The 17,498-nt window shown below is 28.9% G+C and overlaps 1 protein-coding gene across 3 annotated transcripts in view; it reads right to left on the bottom strand.

The window, feature by feature from the left end:
* Positions 1 to 224: 224 nt before the first annotated feature.
* The window catches only part of Rok (Rho kinase), a 53,411-nt gene continuing 36,137 nt past the window's right edge, over positions 225 to 17,498 (bottom strand). Inside the window, exons 3-11 of one of the 3 annotated variants that reach the window (XM_065509737.1) lie at positions 11,903 to 12,048; positions 8,776 to 11,649; positions 8,508 to 8,662; positions 8,309 to 8,428; positions 7,810 to 8,000; positions 6,975 to 7,168; positions 6,811 to 6,916; positions 6,513 to 6,746; positions 225 to 450 (exon numbers count right to left, since the gene is read on the bottom strand). In XM_065509737.1, the coding sequence (XP_065365809.1) occupies positions 405 to 450; positions 6,513 to 6,746; positions 6,811 to 6,916; positions 6,975 to 7,168; positions 7,810 to 8,000; positions 8,309 to 8,428; positions 8,508 to 8,662; positions 8,776 to 11,649; positions 11,903 to 12,048 (4,066 nt within the window). In that variant the 3' untranslated portion in view covers positions 225 to 404. Of the gene's footprint in view, positions 451 to 3,843; positions 4,191 to 6,512; positions 6,747 to 6,810; positions 6,917 to 6,974; positions 7,169 to 7,809; positions 8,001 to 8,308; positions 8,429 to 8,507; positions 8,663 to 8,775; positions 11,650 to 11,902; positions 12,049 to 17,498 lie in introns of those variants that run through there. The other 2 variants (XM_065509735.1, XM_065509736.1) reach the window with 2 other exon arrangements.

The following is a 17,498-nucleotide window of genomic DNA, read 5'->3' as shown; positions in this document are numbered from 1 at the left end:
ATTAATTAAACTATAAATGCTTTAAAAGAATAAAACAAAAACAATTATTATTATTATTACTATGTATTACTATTGATAATAATTATAAGATTTTACTAACAAATAGGAATGTAACTTATATATGTATGTAAAATGTAATTAAGTAAACAAAGTAAAAAAAACACACACTAAAACATAGAAAAGGACTTAAAGACATAAATAAATTCGTAGTTAAATTAAAAGAAAACATCATTTTGATTGTAGCATGTAATATTTTGTAGTTTATTGATTGATGATTACGATTAAATCATTCATTATTTCTTTTATTTCGAAAACGTCGTATAAAACTGTTGAGCAAACGATTACTTAAGCGTGTTGATAGTTGTGTAGTAAATGACAATGCCGCTGGAGTTGTAGGAAGTTTGCTAAGATTTTTGTACAGATAATTGATGTCGAAGAATTTTCAAACGACTGCAAAATTAAAAGTTTAAATTAAATATTTACACAATCATACCACTCACACCGAAAATTTTACAAAAATTATATAATAACAATACTAAATTATTAAAATAATGATGGAGAAAAAGTAAACTATTGAATTCGAACAGAAACAACAAGCTGCAACAAAACAAATAAATGAAAATTAAACAAAATAAAAATCCAGCCATTCAAATAAAACAAAAGCATAATTAAAATTATTAATATTTTAATGTTTGTTTGTTGGTTTTTACAAAATAATTATATTTTTTATTGGTTTTTCTTTGTTTTTATATTATATTATGGGTATTATGTATACATAACTTTAAATAAAGAAAAATTAAATAAAATTAAAATGATTACATTTAAAAAAAAATAAAATCAAATACGAATAGTACACAAATTAAATCAAGAATGATACAATTTTTTCTTTTTTTAATTGACTTGAACAATTTTTTTTTTTTTTTTTGCAAAACTAAAAGCATAAAATAATAAATAAGGGGAAAAAGTAAAATTAAAATAAAATGTACAAAAATAATAAAACTTAAAATAATACAAAATAAAATTAACAAAACAAAGATTTTTTTATTTTTTTTTTATCTTTTTCATAATACTTAAATTTGAATTAATTAATTAAATAATATTAATTGAAATGTATGTATAACTATTATAATATATTAATTACTTTCTTTTCATATTTGATACTTTTAAGTATGGAATTATTTGTTGCAATATAGGTAATGGTAATTACTTCTTTAGTTTTATTATTCTTCTTAAAGAAAAACAAAATTATGCCATACATATAAAAATAATAAAAATAGACAGTTTTAAGATAGAAAAAGTAGAAAATGGATTTGTTTTCGAAAAAAATGTTTACAGTATTTAACAAATTGAACTAAAAAGAGTTGAAATATATTGTGTGAAATGTTTGAAAAAGCTTGTAGTTCATAAATTATTCTGTGCAACTAATAAACAATAGTTGTTAACAAAACTAAATTCGTTAAAAATTGAAAGCAGAACGCATCCCTTATTTGAATAATCTAACAATAAATAACAAAGGAATATAGAAAATCATAAGTACACTGAGAGAATTTTCTGGGAATGGTTTTAAAGGCCCTGAGACTTGTTAAAAGATAATTCAAATTTGTCAACTGTTAAGGTCCTTGTTGACTCAATGCTAAAGTGATAGGTTCCTTAAATATAAACTGTTGGAACTTGAACCAGAACCTACCCACGAAGAACCACATAACAACCCTGTAGTCAGCCTAGAACCATATCTCTATATGTCAATAATCTTTCTCTAACGACAATTGCACTAGTTAAAATGTCGACAACTTTCCTTTAAGCGTGAGTAGAGAAACGTTAGAGACAACAGTTCTAGTGTATTTTTGGTGACATTGTTAGGATTTGTTTGATTATGCTGTATAGTCTACACTACAATTTCACAGGGAAGTTCTGTGTCAGTTTCCTTCCTACTAGGGCACACACTTCTAATCAGCCTGGGGTACGATTGATAAAATCCAAATAACTACAAATCTTCTGTCATGTTTAACAAAATTAGAGGACAGATGGAATTATATCTTAGTGTTAGACCAAAATCAGTATTTTTCCTATATTTGGAGTTTTGAAAACCATTTCAACGATATTGTTGAATAGTTAAACCTGCTCATGAGTACGTTGCAAACACGTTTCGGCTCTTTTTAATATCCTGAAGGAAACCTGGGGAAAACTGTCTCCAAGTCACCAGTTTTGTCGAATATTTTGGTAACTTTTTGTCAAACGAAGAAAACCATGAATTTGAAAACGACTCTTCCAAATGTACCTTCAATTCGTACCTTTTTGTTTTTAATTTGTTTAAAAGCACCAAAAATGTAGAGTAGAATTACTAAAATGTACTAGTGAGTCTCTGGTTTCAATCTCTACATATGATCCCCAAAGAAGTACATAGTCAATAGTACTATCGTCAGTAGTAGACTTCCACTTCTCTGGGGGAATAATACGTCACTAGTGCTGATGACTGTGTCAATAGTAAGTCAGTACAGTTTCACTATTGATATTTTCTGCAGGGCAGTTTGAGTATTAAGCATTAATATTTGGTGTTAATGTATTCGCAACGTCTGGGGCTGCGTATTCCGAATAACATTACAAACTATTTGATTGCAGTTGGCGGCTGATTTTTTTTTTAATTAGTAATTGGCGTTAATTCTCATTAACGTTGTTCTTGCTTGAAATATTATATGTTTCTCTTTATACTAAGTTTTTTACCCAAGAGAAAATGCAAACCTTAAGGTTGTTGTGATTTTCGCAAGGGTAAAAAACGGCGATGTGAATTATATTACTGTTTCTCAATATAGTATAACAAATAAAATATTTGAATTATTCTTAGTTTTCACAAGCCGTTTCTAGTTTAAAGGCATTGTTTATAAATTTATTAAAGGTTTATAAAACCGATTTTGTATGGTTTTGTTTTATAAACTTTTTATATGGAGCTCTGTATTTCGAAAAATCTCTTCGAATTAAAAATTAAGTTAATAGTAGAAAAAATTGAACGATTTTACTTTAATTAAGTATATTATATATTATAACAGATTGTTTCAAACAATATTCGTTATGGAATGTTTGTTTTGTCATTTAAAAGACAAAGCAGAAATTAACAACAATTCAATTGTTTCAATTAAGTCCCTTATAAATATTTCAAATCTCTTTAGTTCGTTGTCGCATAAAGCTAAATATTTTTCAAAGCAATGTTTCGTTTCTATTGTAAATTAACACAAAACAGTTGCCAGCATGTAAAGGGTAATAAAAAGGATATGTAGTAGAATTTTTAACACTAATTAATTATAATTATAATTTTTTTTTTTTTGTAATTTTTATTATTTTTAAAATTTTTTTTTATTTTTTTTAAGATTTTTTCTTTTTATATTGGCTCTCTTTTAAGAGTTTTGGCAATTGCTTAAGAATAAATTTTAATATATAAAAATAAAATACAATTAAAAAAAAATATCTTATTTTTTTCATTTAAGTTACACTTTAGTGCCTAAATTATTATTCTTCTTTCTTTTCTTTATAGATAAAAAAAAAATAAAAGCTACTCTATAAATTTATAAAATGTTTATAAAAAATATTAATGTTTCTTTTATCATCTATCTTCCAGTTGATTATGTGTTGATTAATTAGATCAATAATTTAAAGAGATAATAGGTATTTTTAGGTTTCTTTTAAAGTACATATTTTGCTGTTATTGTTTTTTTTTTTAGTTAATGTAATGATAAGTTTAAGTTATTTAGCAAAAATAAAAAGGTTTTTGGTTTAATAAACAGAAAGAAAATAATAGTAATGATATTAATATAATTAACAGATAAACAAAAGTAAAGTAAAATGAAATTAAATTAATTAAAAAAAATTGCCATATTATTTAATAATTGTGTGAGCGAGGGAGAGAAAAAACAAAATTATTAGTTAAATTAAAAACAAAAGAAGCCACTTAAAATGAAAAACAACTCTGTTACAGATTAATATAAATAAGTATAAACAGCAGAAATTAGAGATAATAATTAAATTAAAATAAAATAAAAAATTAATAAAACTATGTTAAATTTTAAAGAAAATTAAAAATTATAAAATAAAAATAATAAAACATTGTAAATCACTGTTTTAATGATGAATTTGCTGGCAGCGTAGCTGATCTTTGTACATTAACTGCATATGGCTTGTAATTGGAACGTGTTGATTGGCTGTTTTTATTATTATTTTTAAAGTTGTTTTTTGTTTTTGCGTTTGATTTAATATGTTTGATTTTGAGTTTGTTTTTAAAGGATCAGCAATGGTATGGATGTAGTAGTATGATGGAGGTGGTTACGAGCATTTATATATTTTTTTTGTTTTGTTTAAGAGACACACACAGACACAGAAAAAAAGATACAGGAAAAAAGATGTTTTGTTTGTTTTAATTTTTTTAATAAGACATTAAATTACCAATTTGTAGTTTTTGTTTTAAAAAATTTTAGTAAATTTTTTTTTCATTTTTATAATCATTAGACACACATAAAGCATGATAATAAAAAGAGAATAATTTATTAGTTAATTAAATTAATGAAATAAATATGAGAGAAACAACTACTCCAAGTTAAACGTGTTTTAATAAATCTACTATTATATTCAGCCTGTGAAATATTAAAAGTTTTGTGAAAATTCGAGATTTCTATTTACTAAATGTATTTACAGACGACAATACTGTGTATTAATACTAATTAAAATTAAATTCATTCGGTTTGTCAAGAAATCATTTTGAAAAATACATTTCTTGCTTGCACAGTAGTATTCAAAATATTTTATTGCTGAGTATTGATATTTTCCTGCAAGTTTAATTTTTATTTACATATTTTGTTTTATTTATTTACCCTGCATGAAATGTCAATAGTGAAACTTTACTGACCTACTATTGACACAATCACCAGTACTAGTGACTTATTATACCCCAATACAATGCTATTTACTATAGACATTTAAAATGTGCGTGTCATTGGAAGTATACATACTATTGACGATAGTATTATTAACTTGGTACTTCTTTTAGGACCATAAGTAGACATTGGAACCAGTGACTACTACACTTTAGTAATTATAGTCTATACTTTTGGTACTTTTTTGAAGAAGATGTAGACAATGAAACTATATATTTTTTTAACATTTGAAAGGTCTTCAAATTATTTTATTTTTTTATTTTTTACTCATCAAAGACAAATTAAAATATAGATGCTTCATTGACAATGTCGCCAAAAAGTCACCAAAATAGTCTACAAAACTGGTGACTTGTAGACGCTTGTCCCCAGTTTTCCTTCATTAAATACAACATTTAATTTTGTTTTGAAAATATCAAAATTTAATTTTCCAAAAAAATTTAACTGAAGAAAACTTTAAAACTGTTGCTGTTTAATGCCGATGAATAATGGCATAACCTCCATGTATTTATTCAAATTCACGCAATATAAAAAATATTTTTGGATCAAAAATTTGGACGGATCTATTACTTGAATTGTAAAATGCGCATTATCATCAATAAATCTAGCAACCACACGTTTTTTACATAAAAAAAGGATTAAATATCGAAAAAATCGTAAACAAAGTCGAAAAAACTACAACTTTCATAAATATCGAAAAGCGACTATTAAAAATTTTAAACATAAAAGGTTCGAAAATTCGTTTTTAGTTTTAATTATAGTTGCATTCCCTATTTAGATTTTCCACTCTTTCATGTCATCTCATGTTTTTCTACATTTGAATCATCTCAGCACTTTATTGTCTCCATTGATATTTCCAGCTAGATACGCTGGGAAGATAAAGGCGTTGGCCTTTGTATTGGGTAATGGGAACCGGGTCTATTTATCTATTCTTTTATGAAATAGATGTAGAATTTGTTGACAAATTGAAGTACTTAGGTGTAACATTGGATGGGAGTTAAAACTTTGGATGCATATATCTGATATTTTGGCTAAAGTATGCGAACCTTATTTAAAAGGAATTTCAGTTTTAATATTTCAGTCATTAAAGGAAAATATTTGCAGAATTTTACTCAATGAGAGCTAATTCTTTTCTTCAAAAAATTAAACGAAGTATTCATCTGATTGATCTCTGAAACGATCTTATAGAAATACTAAACATTTTGCATGATACGCGTTATGTAGAGCTTTATATTTTAAATAATCTTCATCTTGCTGATCTTATATATGGAAAACAATTTTTAATAATTCTGTGGCTTTAATCACATGAACGGATCATTCAAGTTACGAGAATCATTTGCCTAAATTTGTGAACAATATATTAAATAATGCATATTCTCCAGAGCTATTGGGAATATCTTCATCATAGATAAATAGTTTTTCCTATTTCTGCCCTAGTTCCATTGTTCTTAAGTCTTAGAAAAACATGTTTAAAATGGAGTAGTTTCTTTCAATAAAATTAACTAAGCTACCAGTAAAAATGTATTATAAAATGAAGTAACCACTTTTAAGAACCCAAATTAATTAGGTGTGTATTAGTATTTAAATATATCTCACCTTGGTGATATTTTACTACCATCGGTATTATTGCTATTATTATTTGATGAGGAATTCGCCTTATATCCACATTTTTGGATACGTTTAGAGAGACGTGATACCCATAAATTCTGTTCATCGGTATTGGAAGCTAACAAAAGCATTTCTCTCGCACTATGAGGATCATGATGCAGTTTGCAAGGTGCTAAAGGATCATTATTGTCGACATGTTCCTTGTGGATTTTGTTGCGGCATCTGTTGAAATTAAAAATTAGTTTAACATACAATAATCCAAAAAATAAAATTAAAAAATAATCACCTTTTGCACTCATAGGCCGCTGGTGGTTTAAACATATGCCACAAGGGTTTAGGACACACTTCACAAGCAGTGGGCATATGATAGGTAATATGCACAAATTCATGGCCTAAAAAAAGATTACAAATTTAATATTTGAATATTTCGTTAAATTAATATAATAAAACCTTTGTGTATTATGGATCCGGGTCGTTCTTCGGCTGTACCACCTCTAAGCACACTTATATCCAATTGTTGTTGTTCATCGGGTCGGCGGGCTTCTCCTTCACCGGCATATAATAATTGGAAAATTCGTGGTATCTCTCTGGCATCGGCTCTTATAACATCACCCTGAGTTACTGATCGTACATGAAACACTTTGCTGATTTTTTCCAACAAGCCAACATAATTATTAGAATGAAATTTTCAAATATTTTTACAAATTAACACAGCGTGTTTATAGAACACAATCAAGCACGTTAGAGGAAAGTTTTACTAAAATAAAACATATCTTAGAAAACACAAATTTTCAATGTTTAGTGTTGGTTTACACACGTCAAGTTTTCTTGAGCAAGTCTTGAGTTTATAGAAGAGAGAGGAAGGAAATATCTCCTCTCTTCTCTCATCTACAAACTCAAGACTTGCGCAAGTGAATTTGAGGAGTGCAAACCAGTATTTATTTCGCTTATTTATTAGGAATTGGTATTCTGGTGGTATTTCACTATTCAATATTTGGAGTTATTGATAATGTACCAGAATATAAGGGTTTCGCTTCAATATGAAATAAATCGAATAAAATCAAAATTATTTCGATTCAGATACCTTAGGATAGTTATTAATATGATGTCTATACAGTATATATTCTGTGTCAAATATAGATATATTTATATATATCTCGAAAACGCTTTAGTAGTAAAATTAAAATATTTGGTTAGATTTGTTATGCTGCTCACCAATAAAACAAATGTAAAGTTGTTTGATTGTGTTCCATAAACAGGCTGAGACAAACTAGAGGGCACTTACCTTAAATCTAATATTAGCACAGGATCAATGGTATTCTGTTTGTCAATTTCAGAATTATAGAATATAATTTTACGCGATGATACCACCACAAATTGACGTTTCCATCCATGACGTCTTATATTCTGTTTATTGGGCACACTTAACCAGCCCTCAAATACCGAATCCTGTGTAAGTGAAAGTAAGGATGAATTCTATACAATTTTTAATACACAAAAACACACAGGAGGAAATACACAAAAAGACACGTTAGTAGAGCAATAGTAGTAGTATTGCAATGTATGTAGTAGTTTCGCATAATTTTTATTGTTATAAATGAGATGATTATGAAGAGTAAAGTTTATTTTGTTTTGTTTAGATGAGCATGAAGTTGATGGGCCAAAAGTGTAATTGTAAGAATATAGAAATAGAAAAAAAGGTTAGAAACAATATTAGATGGTTTGTATGAAATTAATTGAGAAATTAAATAAACATTTCGCAAGAAGATGAAACGTATACACACTTGATTGTCTTCGGGATCGTTATCGGCTGATGACAGTGATGCAGTTTCATTGAGTTTCGATTGCAGTTGCTCAATTTCTGTGGCCTTGCAGTCAATTTCCATTTGTAGTTTCTGTTTAATCTGTTGGAAAAAGTAACAAAATGCGTTTTCGTTAGTAAAGTTGACCCTAAAGCCACCCAAATTATAATTGGAAACTCACGTGACTGTCTTCAATGACTTGACTTTGTAGGTCTTGGTGTTTAAGTAGCAATTGATTGTATTTCTCACGTTCTTGTTGCATTTCTTGTTGTAAACGACGCATTTCTTTTTCTTTCTTGCGCAATTCGGCGGATGAACGTGTTTTGCCTTTTTGTTCTAAAAAAGAAAAGAAAGAGAAGAGATTATTTGACAAAAGTGTTCATGATTTGTTAGATAAATATGTATAATTTTTGCTGCAAAAGTATTTTTAAATTTAATATGCCACTTACTTTGCAAATCTGTATCTCTTCGGTTCATGACTTCGGCCAATTTATTTACAGCCACCTGTTTCAATAGCATTTCATTCTTCCACTTCTCTTTGAGTTTAACAATTTCCTCTTCTTTTGTTGCCTTCACTTGTGTCATTTCATCTAGCAATTTCTTATTTTGTTGCATCAAATCATCATGTTCAGCATTCTTTTGATTAATTTTCTTAATAAAATCTCCTTCAGTATCTTTAGCTGCTGCCAAAAGAGCATCTTTCGCGGAGATTTCATTGCGATGTTTCGTCATAAAGTCTTTGAGTTCCAACTCTTTAATGGTTTTTTCCTTCTCCAAATCTGCTACAGTTTCTTCGGCTATGGAACGAGCCAAGGCTTCTGAATCGGCTCGAGCCACAGCAACTTGTACTTGATGTTTGAGTGAGACTCGTTCCTCTTTAAGGTCTTGTATTTCACGACATCTATCCTCAATTTCTTCTCTGTGTTCGTTAGCTTGTGCTTTGTAAAGGCGGGAGAAAATTTGTTCGGCATCTAGTTGATCTTGCAGTTCTTTCTTTTGTAGGATCTCCTTATTGAGAGCAATCTTTATTTGGGACATGTCCTCCTCATGTTTGCGTTTATTTTCTCTTAGAGCAGCCAGTTCCTTTTGTAATTGATTTTCTCTGGATTTCAAGTGAGCAACCTCTGAACTCTTCAGACTTAAATCGGAGAGTAGAGAGTTCTTTTTGGTGTGTTCTTGATCTAGTTGTGATTGCAACACCGTCACCTTTTCAGCCTCTTGTCGGCATTCTCCCTCCAACTTCTGCAAACGTTGTTGTATTTGCCTATAGTCTACAGAGAGCATACTAAATTGTCTTTCTTTTTCTTGAGAATTTTGATCGGCTTTAATGCGAGCCGACTTTTCCTCGTTAATTTTGGTTTGTAAAGCTTTAACTTCTTGTAGATTTGCTTCTTCACGACTTAACATGCGTGTTTTTTCAGTTTCCTGATGAGCTTTTACTTCTTGCTGGTACCGACCCTGAGCTGCTTTCAATTCGAAATCTAGTCCAGCATTTGATTTTTCTAAATCGGAAATTTTCTCCGTTAATACCCTATTATCTTCGTAGGCTTGTTGTTCTCTTGTTATGGCTCTCTCTAGATCATTGGAAATGGTTTGTAATTTATTTTCAGTTTCTTTCTGCAGTTCCTTCAATTGGGAACGAGAATTTTTCTCTTGTGCCAAATGTGCTTGTAACTCAGCTACTTCTTGTTGCAATGTTTCCTTTTGATTCTGCAAACTGGTTAGCATTCCTTGATTTTGAGCAATTTTAGCTTCGAGTTCTTGTTTGGCCAAGCCCCATTCCGCTGTTTGTTTTTTCAGTTTTTGCGAATTTTCTGTTTCATTTTTGAAATTCTCCTCCATTTCCTTCAATTGCTTTTCAAGCGTAACAATCTTCTCGTTATGATGCTGATTGTTGTTCATTTCACGGGTTCGTATTTTCTGTTCATTATCGAGATTTTTCTGCGTTTCCGTCAAGAGAATTTCAGTTTTCTTGCGCAACTCAATTTCTTGTTCAAACTTTTGCAAAGCAATTTTATAGTTGTGTTGCGTTATGGCCAGATCCTTTTCATATTCGGAAGACATGGCTTGTAATTCGGCTTCACGTTTAGTAATAATTTCCAATTGTTGTCTCAACGCCTTGTCTTGTTTCTCCAACGTTTCCGAATGAGTGCGTTCTCTCTCGAGCAAAGCTTCCAAACGTTTGATTTCATTCGAATTAGAAGGTCTATGTCTATGATTGTGATTGGCGGTATTTGTACTGTTTTCCTTAGCCTCAGCATCAACTGTATCATTATTCGACAACAGCTGATAATCGCCCGTATAGGTGAAACCTATAAATGGCAAGTGATTACCGTCAAAATTCTTGGGTATTGGAAATACTTCTTCAGGAGTCTCGTCTCTTTCAATGTCCTCAAAATTTCTTGTATCATCATCGGAAGACAATTCTGGTACTACAGGTGGAACACTTTCTCTGATATTATCAAAGCCCCAGGAGTCATTCTGAAAAAATGGATGCTCCTTAATTTCATCTATGCCATGACGACCCAATCTTTGTGTACGATCTGTGAGAAAGGCCCGTATAAGACTCTTAGCATTTTCACTTATTTCCACCTCAGCCGGGAAACTTAGAGAATTTTTATGGTCCATAATCTTGCCATATGTGCCCACCAACGAATCGGCATAGAAGGGAGTATCGCCCACAAGCATTTCGTAAAGGAAAATACCCACAGACCACCAATCGCATTCACGGCCATATTCATTATCCACACCTTGGGATTGCAACACTTCGGGACTTATATAATCGGGTGTACCCACAGCATTGCTTGATACCACCAAACCATTAGAACCCATGCGCATACATGTACCAAAATCAGCCAACTTCAAATGACCATAACGATCCAGTAACATATTATCGGGCTTCACATCGCGATGCACAAAACCCATATTGTGTATTGTATCCAATGCCAAAACCACTTCCATGGTATAGAATATTGCCCACTTTTCCGGTATTTCATACATGGACATCAGCGAGACTATATCACCACCGGGCATATAATCCATAACCATATACAGGTATTTGTTATCCTGAAAAGCAAAATGCAACTGGACAATCCATTCGGAGTTGGCATGTGCCATTATGTGACGTTCTTCCCAGAAAAATGCCGAGTCAGGTCGTTTCATCATTTCAAATTTTGAAAGTCTTTTCATTGCATACACTTGACGGGAGGATTTATGCCGGACCAATTGCACCTCACCAAAGGCACCGGCTCCAATGATTTTTATAAAATCAAAGTCTTCAACATTCATGCGCAGTTGGCAGATTTGTTGTGCGAGAGGTTTGTCTAAATGAAAAGCAATGAAATTGTATTAATTCAAAATTAAAAAAATTTAATTAAATTCGAAAATTTAATTAGAGTAATCTAAAAAATGTTTGTTTATTCAAAATTCATTTTCCTCTGCTAAATTAGAAAATATTAAATCTTTTTTCCGCACACTGTTTATTTAAATTTGTGTATTTGTGTAATGTTTTCAGTTTATTTTATTGTTTACTTAAATGATAACAAACACAGCAAAACATTCGATCAAGCTACTTACATTTTGATGCATATTGTTCTATATTTTTAAGGCGTTTCAATGATTCATGATCACAGTCGGAAACCAACGCGGTCACTGTGTCTAGCAGGCAGTCTACATTGCAAATACTAAATGGATTACGCATCTCCTGCTCTAGTACATGAGTCCTAAAATGAAAACAAAACAAAAAAATAGAATAGAATATAATAATCAAATTAACAAATAAATAAACAATACATAAGTGAATGAGTAAATAAATAAATAAGTAAATTAAAAGATATTATAATTAATTAAATAAACAAGGTGTAGCAATAAATGAAACTATTTTGCTAAAAGTTTTTTTCAATTGAAAACATTATGAAAAATTTCCATTTTTGGTGAACATTAAAAGTTTGTGTTTTGGGTTTATACAAAAATTATTAAACAAATTTCCTGTTGAAACACCCTGTATTAAAAGATAATTATCACAATGTTTATATGTTTATACATCTGAGAATAATAATAATAATGTAACTTCGTACACATATGTATTAATAATATCACTAACTATCCCATATATTCACACAAACATTAACAATAAAATGTCATACGCATTAATATACTACGAACACACTACATACACTATACATAATATTATGAGGCAGTAATTATGAAGTGGTCTAAGTCACACTTTTTCGTTTTGAGATAAACATTTAAATTTAATACATATTATTACACCAAAAAAAAACAAAATTGAACTATTTAAAAACCGCAATTTCGGTTTAAAAAAATATAGGAACAAGAAACAATTGATAATAAAACAAGTAAGAGAGCTATATTCGGCTGTGCCAAATCTTATATACCAAATTATACTTTAAAATAAAAAGTTTTAATCTTTCTAGGCTAACAAAATTTATTTTTTTCCATTGTTTTTTTTTAAGTTTTTGGAAAAAAAATTTTCGAATTGTTTTTAAAATTTTTTTTTTAAATTTAAAATTTTTTTTTTGTTTTTTAATTTTTTTTTTAAATTTAACGAAAAAAAACTTTTGGTGAAAATTCGGGTTAAAAATATTTTTTCCGATTTTGACCCATTGTAGGTCCAACATACTATGGTCTTATATAATTCGTGGCAAAGGTCTTTGAAATATCATTAGATATCCATATTGTCTATATTAATGACTTAGTAATCCAGATATAGGTCAAAAATCGAGGTTGTCCTGGTATTTTCCTTATATCTCAGCGATTTGTGGACCGATTTTCGAGATTTTAAATAGCAACCGAGCCGGAAAAATTCCGGAGATATTGATGTTATCATGTATGTATTGATGATATCGTATGTAAATTATTTGGGGGCTTCGGAAAGTTGATTTCAATAGACAGACAGATGGACATGGCTTTATATATTTACTTTATAGAGTCGGAAAAGTGTATTGTGGAAATTACAAACGGAATGACAAACTTATATGTATATACCCTTCTCACGAAAGTGAAGGGTATAAAAAAGCTACAAACGTTTACTATCCAAATTGATTTGATATAATAGATTTTCCGTTCTAAATTTTGAATTTTTCTGCTTTCTGTTTAACAAAAAAAAAACAGTCTGTTTTCGGATTCAGGTTTAAGACATGAAAAACTGATGTTACAGAAAGTCTTTCCATTTATAATATATCGAAATGTTGGTCGTACACCCACAGAAGTATATATACTGAGTAGGGTTATTAATTTCCCGACCTTTTTTGATTCCCGGGAATCGGTAAATTTTTTTTCTACATTCCCGGGTACCCGGCTATTCCCGAAATATATAATGATACTGTAAATTTGGAATATTATAGCCATATTTCATATAAAAACTTAGTGTTATAATTATTAAATATCAGAGCTTCGAATTAATTAATAAAATTTGAGATTAATTCACTAAAATCTTAATCCGTAATTAAAGAATGTCAGCCTTTCATTCCATAAATCCATTACTAATATTTAGTTTTTTAGATTCATTCCAAAGCCTTTGTTTAAACTGAATTAATTTTAAAGTTAATTAATAACAGAATTTATTAAAACTTTGAATGATTAAATTTTTGTTAAATCAAATCATTTACAAAATTAATTAAACCTTTTTGTACTAGATTTTAATTGAAGAAAAATTTAATCATTTAATAAATTTATGAAGCTATTTTGTTATGGATTTGAAGAAGATATTTAAAGAAATTAGAATTATTCAATAAGAAATAAATTCTATAAATAATGAATTCACTTTTTAAATTTTCATATGAAAAACCTCAAATAAATAATAAGCCGTCTATTATTGCCGATATATAAGAAAATAACTGTAAAAAGCTTTTACTGTTTTTTGATGAAAAAAATAGAGTTCTAACTTGTTTTCTATGTATTTTCGTCAGTTTTTCATTCCCGGGATTTTTAGTCGGGTAGTGAAAAATTGGCAAAATTCCCGGGAAATTTGTACCGGGAATTCCTAATACTGATTCCTTATAAAATTCTAAGACAATCTAACCCTATCGTACCTAGATTGATGATCCTTGAGGGATGAAATTTTCCCCAAATGTGGGCAAAATCAAATTTTTGTTGAAAAATAATTTTTGTTTCTAAAAATTTTTTGTTGAAAACAAATTTTAGATGAAAAATAAAATTTTGTTGGAAAAAATATTTTGGGTGAAAACAAATTCGAGTTAAAAAAATATTTTCACGATTTTGATATAGATTCAAAATATATCAAAAGGTAGTCGTGGTTTGCATAAATCTCATCCATTATACAGCATCCAAACTGGAACTATAGCAGATATATTAATATAACAATCAGGTATGCAATTTTTTTTGCGGGCTTCGAAAAGTTGATTTCAACGGATAGAGGTAATTGCAAATGAAAAGATGTATAAATTACAAAGGGAATGTCAAACTTATCCTTACCACACATGGTCAAGGGTTTAAAAAAACTAAAAATTTTTCTAATATCTATAAAATGAACAAAATACGTGGAAAACTTTGAACTTATCACTATAAGTATTTATCTGAGTGAACCAGATAAATGTTTTTATACAAAATGCACAAAAATTGGGAGTATTATATTGATGGTGGGTATATAAGATTCAGCACTCTTACTTCTTTTAATTAACAGTGTTGATAATTCTCAAGGCGTCGGGATTTTTAGCCGATACAATTGCCTTAAACCACAAAAAAAATCATTTTATTTTTGTAAGAATTAATATTTTTTTTAATTTCTTGACTTAGACCATTTTCATAATAATTGACTCTTTTGTAGACAACGAATGGAATTTTATCAGCTTGAAAGAAGAAAACAAACCCAAAGAAGTAGAAAAGAAAACGAAAAATAAATAAAAATCGATAAATGAAGAATTCATGTCATAAAAATTAATTTATTAAAAAAAAAAAATTAAATAAATATGGTTGATTATTAATTCATCAGCAGTACGAGAAAATGTTGTAGTTTGTAAAAAAAACGTGCTAAAAACCAAAAACAAAACTATTTAAACACACAAGCACACATTTTGTATTACAAGGAGGTAACACAGAAAAACAGAGGTGATTGCGAAATGACGTAATGAAATATTACTACTTCTACTCTACTCTACTACTGTCATAATATAAAGTATGAGAAAATTTTAATTCTTAAGAATTTATGAAAGAAATTAATACTAAATCTATGCATGTATGTATGTTAAATCAAACAAATGCAAACTTTGTTTCAAAAGTCCCCTTAAGAGTTAATTTTAATTAAATATAAATTAAAACTTTATCTTGAAAAACAATTTGCACGTCATTTAAAAAATGTTGTCAAAAAGTCTACGCATTATAAAATTCGTGGTAATTGTTTTTAATTATTTATTTGAACAGTGCTGAGTAAATAGCTAAATAAATAACTAAAGATATATGAAATTTGTTTTAATTTAATTCTGTTTAAAAATCATTCATAAAACTTAACAAATTAATTAGAAATTAGGTGTTTTCTTTTGTATATTTTAATGAGTAAAACCAGGTTATAAGTTTATACATTAACTAATGTTCCTTACCAGAAAAATGTTCCCGAGAAATACCGGCAAAAACATTTGGGGAAATAAGTTTTCTTCTTAAAGTTACGGTATTGTTTCTGCACAGATGAAACAGATTCGTTGTGATTAGTTGCCAATCGAAGGATTCAATTATATCTATACTTTCAATACTAGCAACAGAAAACTGATTTAATAACCGAATGTTTGTTACACCAACACCTGAGAATGGACAGATTTTTTTTAATATTTCCCGGGAAATTATGACCCCTAACGTTAACCCATAAAAGGTATATATATTTTATTATATTTTATTTTATTATATTTTACTTACGCCCATTAACACGAAGTCTGGTTATGTTTTAACTAATAGTTATACTGATAGTTTTCATACAAAAACAATTTAAACCGATAGTATAACTATTAGTTAACGCCTAACCAGGCTTCGTGTTAATGGGGATTAGTAAGTTAGTTAGTTCTGAAGGGTAGTGTACAAATAAACTTGCACACGGAATGGGTCCATCGTGAATCCCTTCAGGAAAGAATAATGATAGAGAAATGAGAAATAGGAATACTAAAATATCTGGTGCAATAAACTATGTTTTTGAGAAATCTTTAATAATAGACAAATTTAATTGAATCGGGACACGTTCAGAAAATTTATTCCCACCATAAGTTATGCGAAAGTCGGTTAGAGATCGTGGGCAGAATCTAAAGGACTTGAGGTGTATTCTGAAAAGACAGAAATACGGACTTCAAGGAATCTTAGAGAAGTGGAATTTACAATAGACTCTGATGCGAAGTATTTAGGAGTTTCTTGGACTGATAAATTTATTAGAAGAAGTTTGTGTTTGATTATAATTATATAATAAAAATATCGCTGTTGCTTTTAAACAACTCATTTTTCAAAGCTTGAAACCTAGAATGCTCGTTATTATTATTATTTTATGTAAGCCTATTTGTATATGAGTGATAATATTCTACTTATTATTACTTTGGAATACATACATCTTTTAAAAAACGTACTTTTTTAACACTCAAAATTTATTTATTAAATAAAAATTCGGCTGATTTTTGTTTGTAAACAAATGACAAGCAAAAAATTAATTAAAGAATTTTACTTGTATACAACAAAAGATTGACTTAATATTAAAATGTTTTTGTTTATTTAGTTATGAATTTGTTTTTGCCTTTGCGAAATTGGAATGTTTAAACACATTCCAATTTTGCAATTGCAAAATTTTTGTTTTTCCGCGTATTAATTTTTATTTTATTTTATTTTCTTTCCTTTGTTTATTTGTTTAAACAGCTGTGTTCAGTGTTTATTTATATTTTTGCAACATGCAACATTTTTCCACTTTGTTTCGGTCAATCTATGTTATAAAACCAGAGTTGGATTCTTTAATACCATTTACAACATTATTAATAATGAAAACCAAGGTTGTCTACCGTTAGCCCTCAAATATCCGTTCTGCTAAACTACCGTTAACGAAATAACAGCAATTACAGTTATCGAATTTATAGAGAATATCGTTATTCTATCAATTATTATTGTAAATTATGAGAATATCCATTTCTGTTTTGCGTTATTGAGTTTATTTAAATCTACAGAAATTAAA

Source organism: Calliphora vicina, chromosome 4 (assembly GCF_958450345.1).
Source record: "Calliphora vicina chromosome 4, idCalVici1.1, whole genome shotgun sequence".
Taxonomy (NCBI): Eukaryota; Metazoa; Arthropoda; class Insecta; order Diptera; family Calliphoridae; genus Calliphora; species Calliphora vicina.
This window is presented reverse-complemented; position numbering and strand designations above follow the sequence as displayed.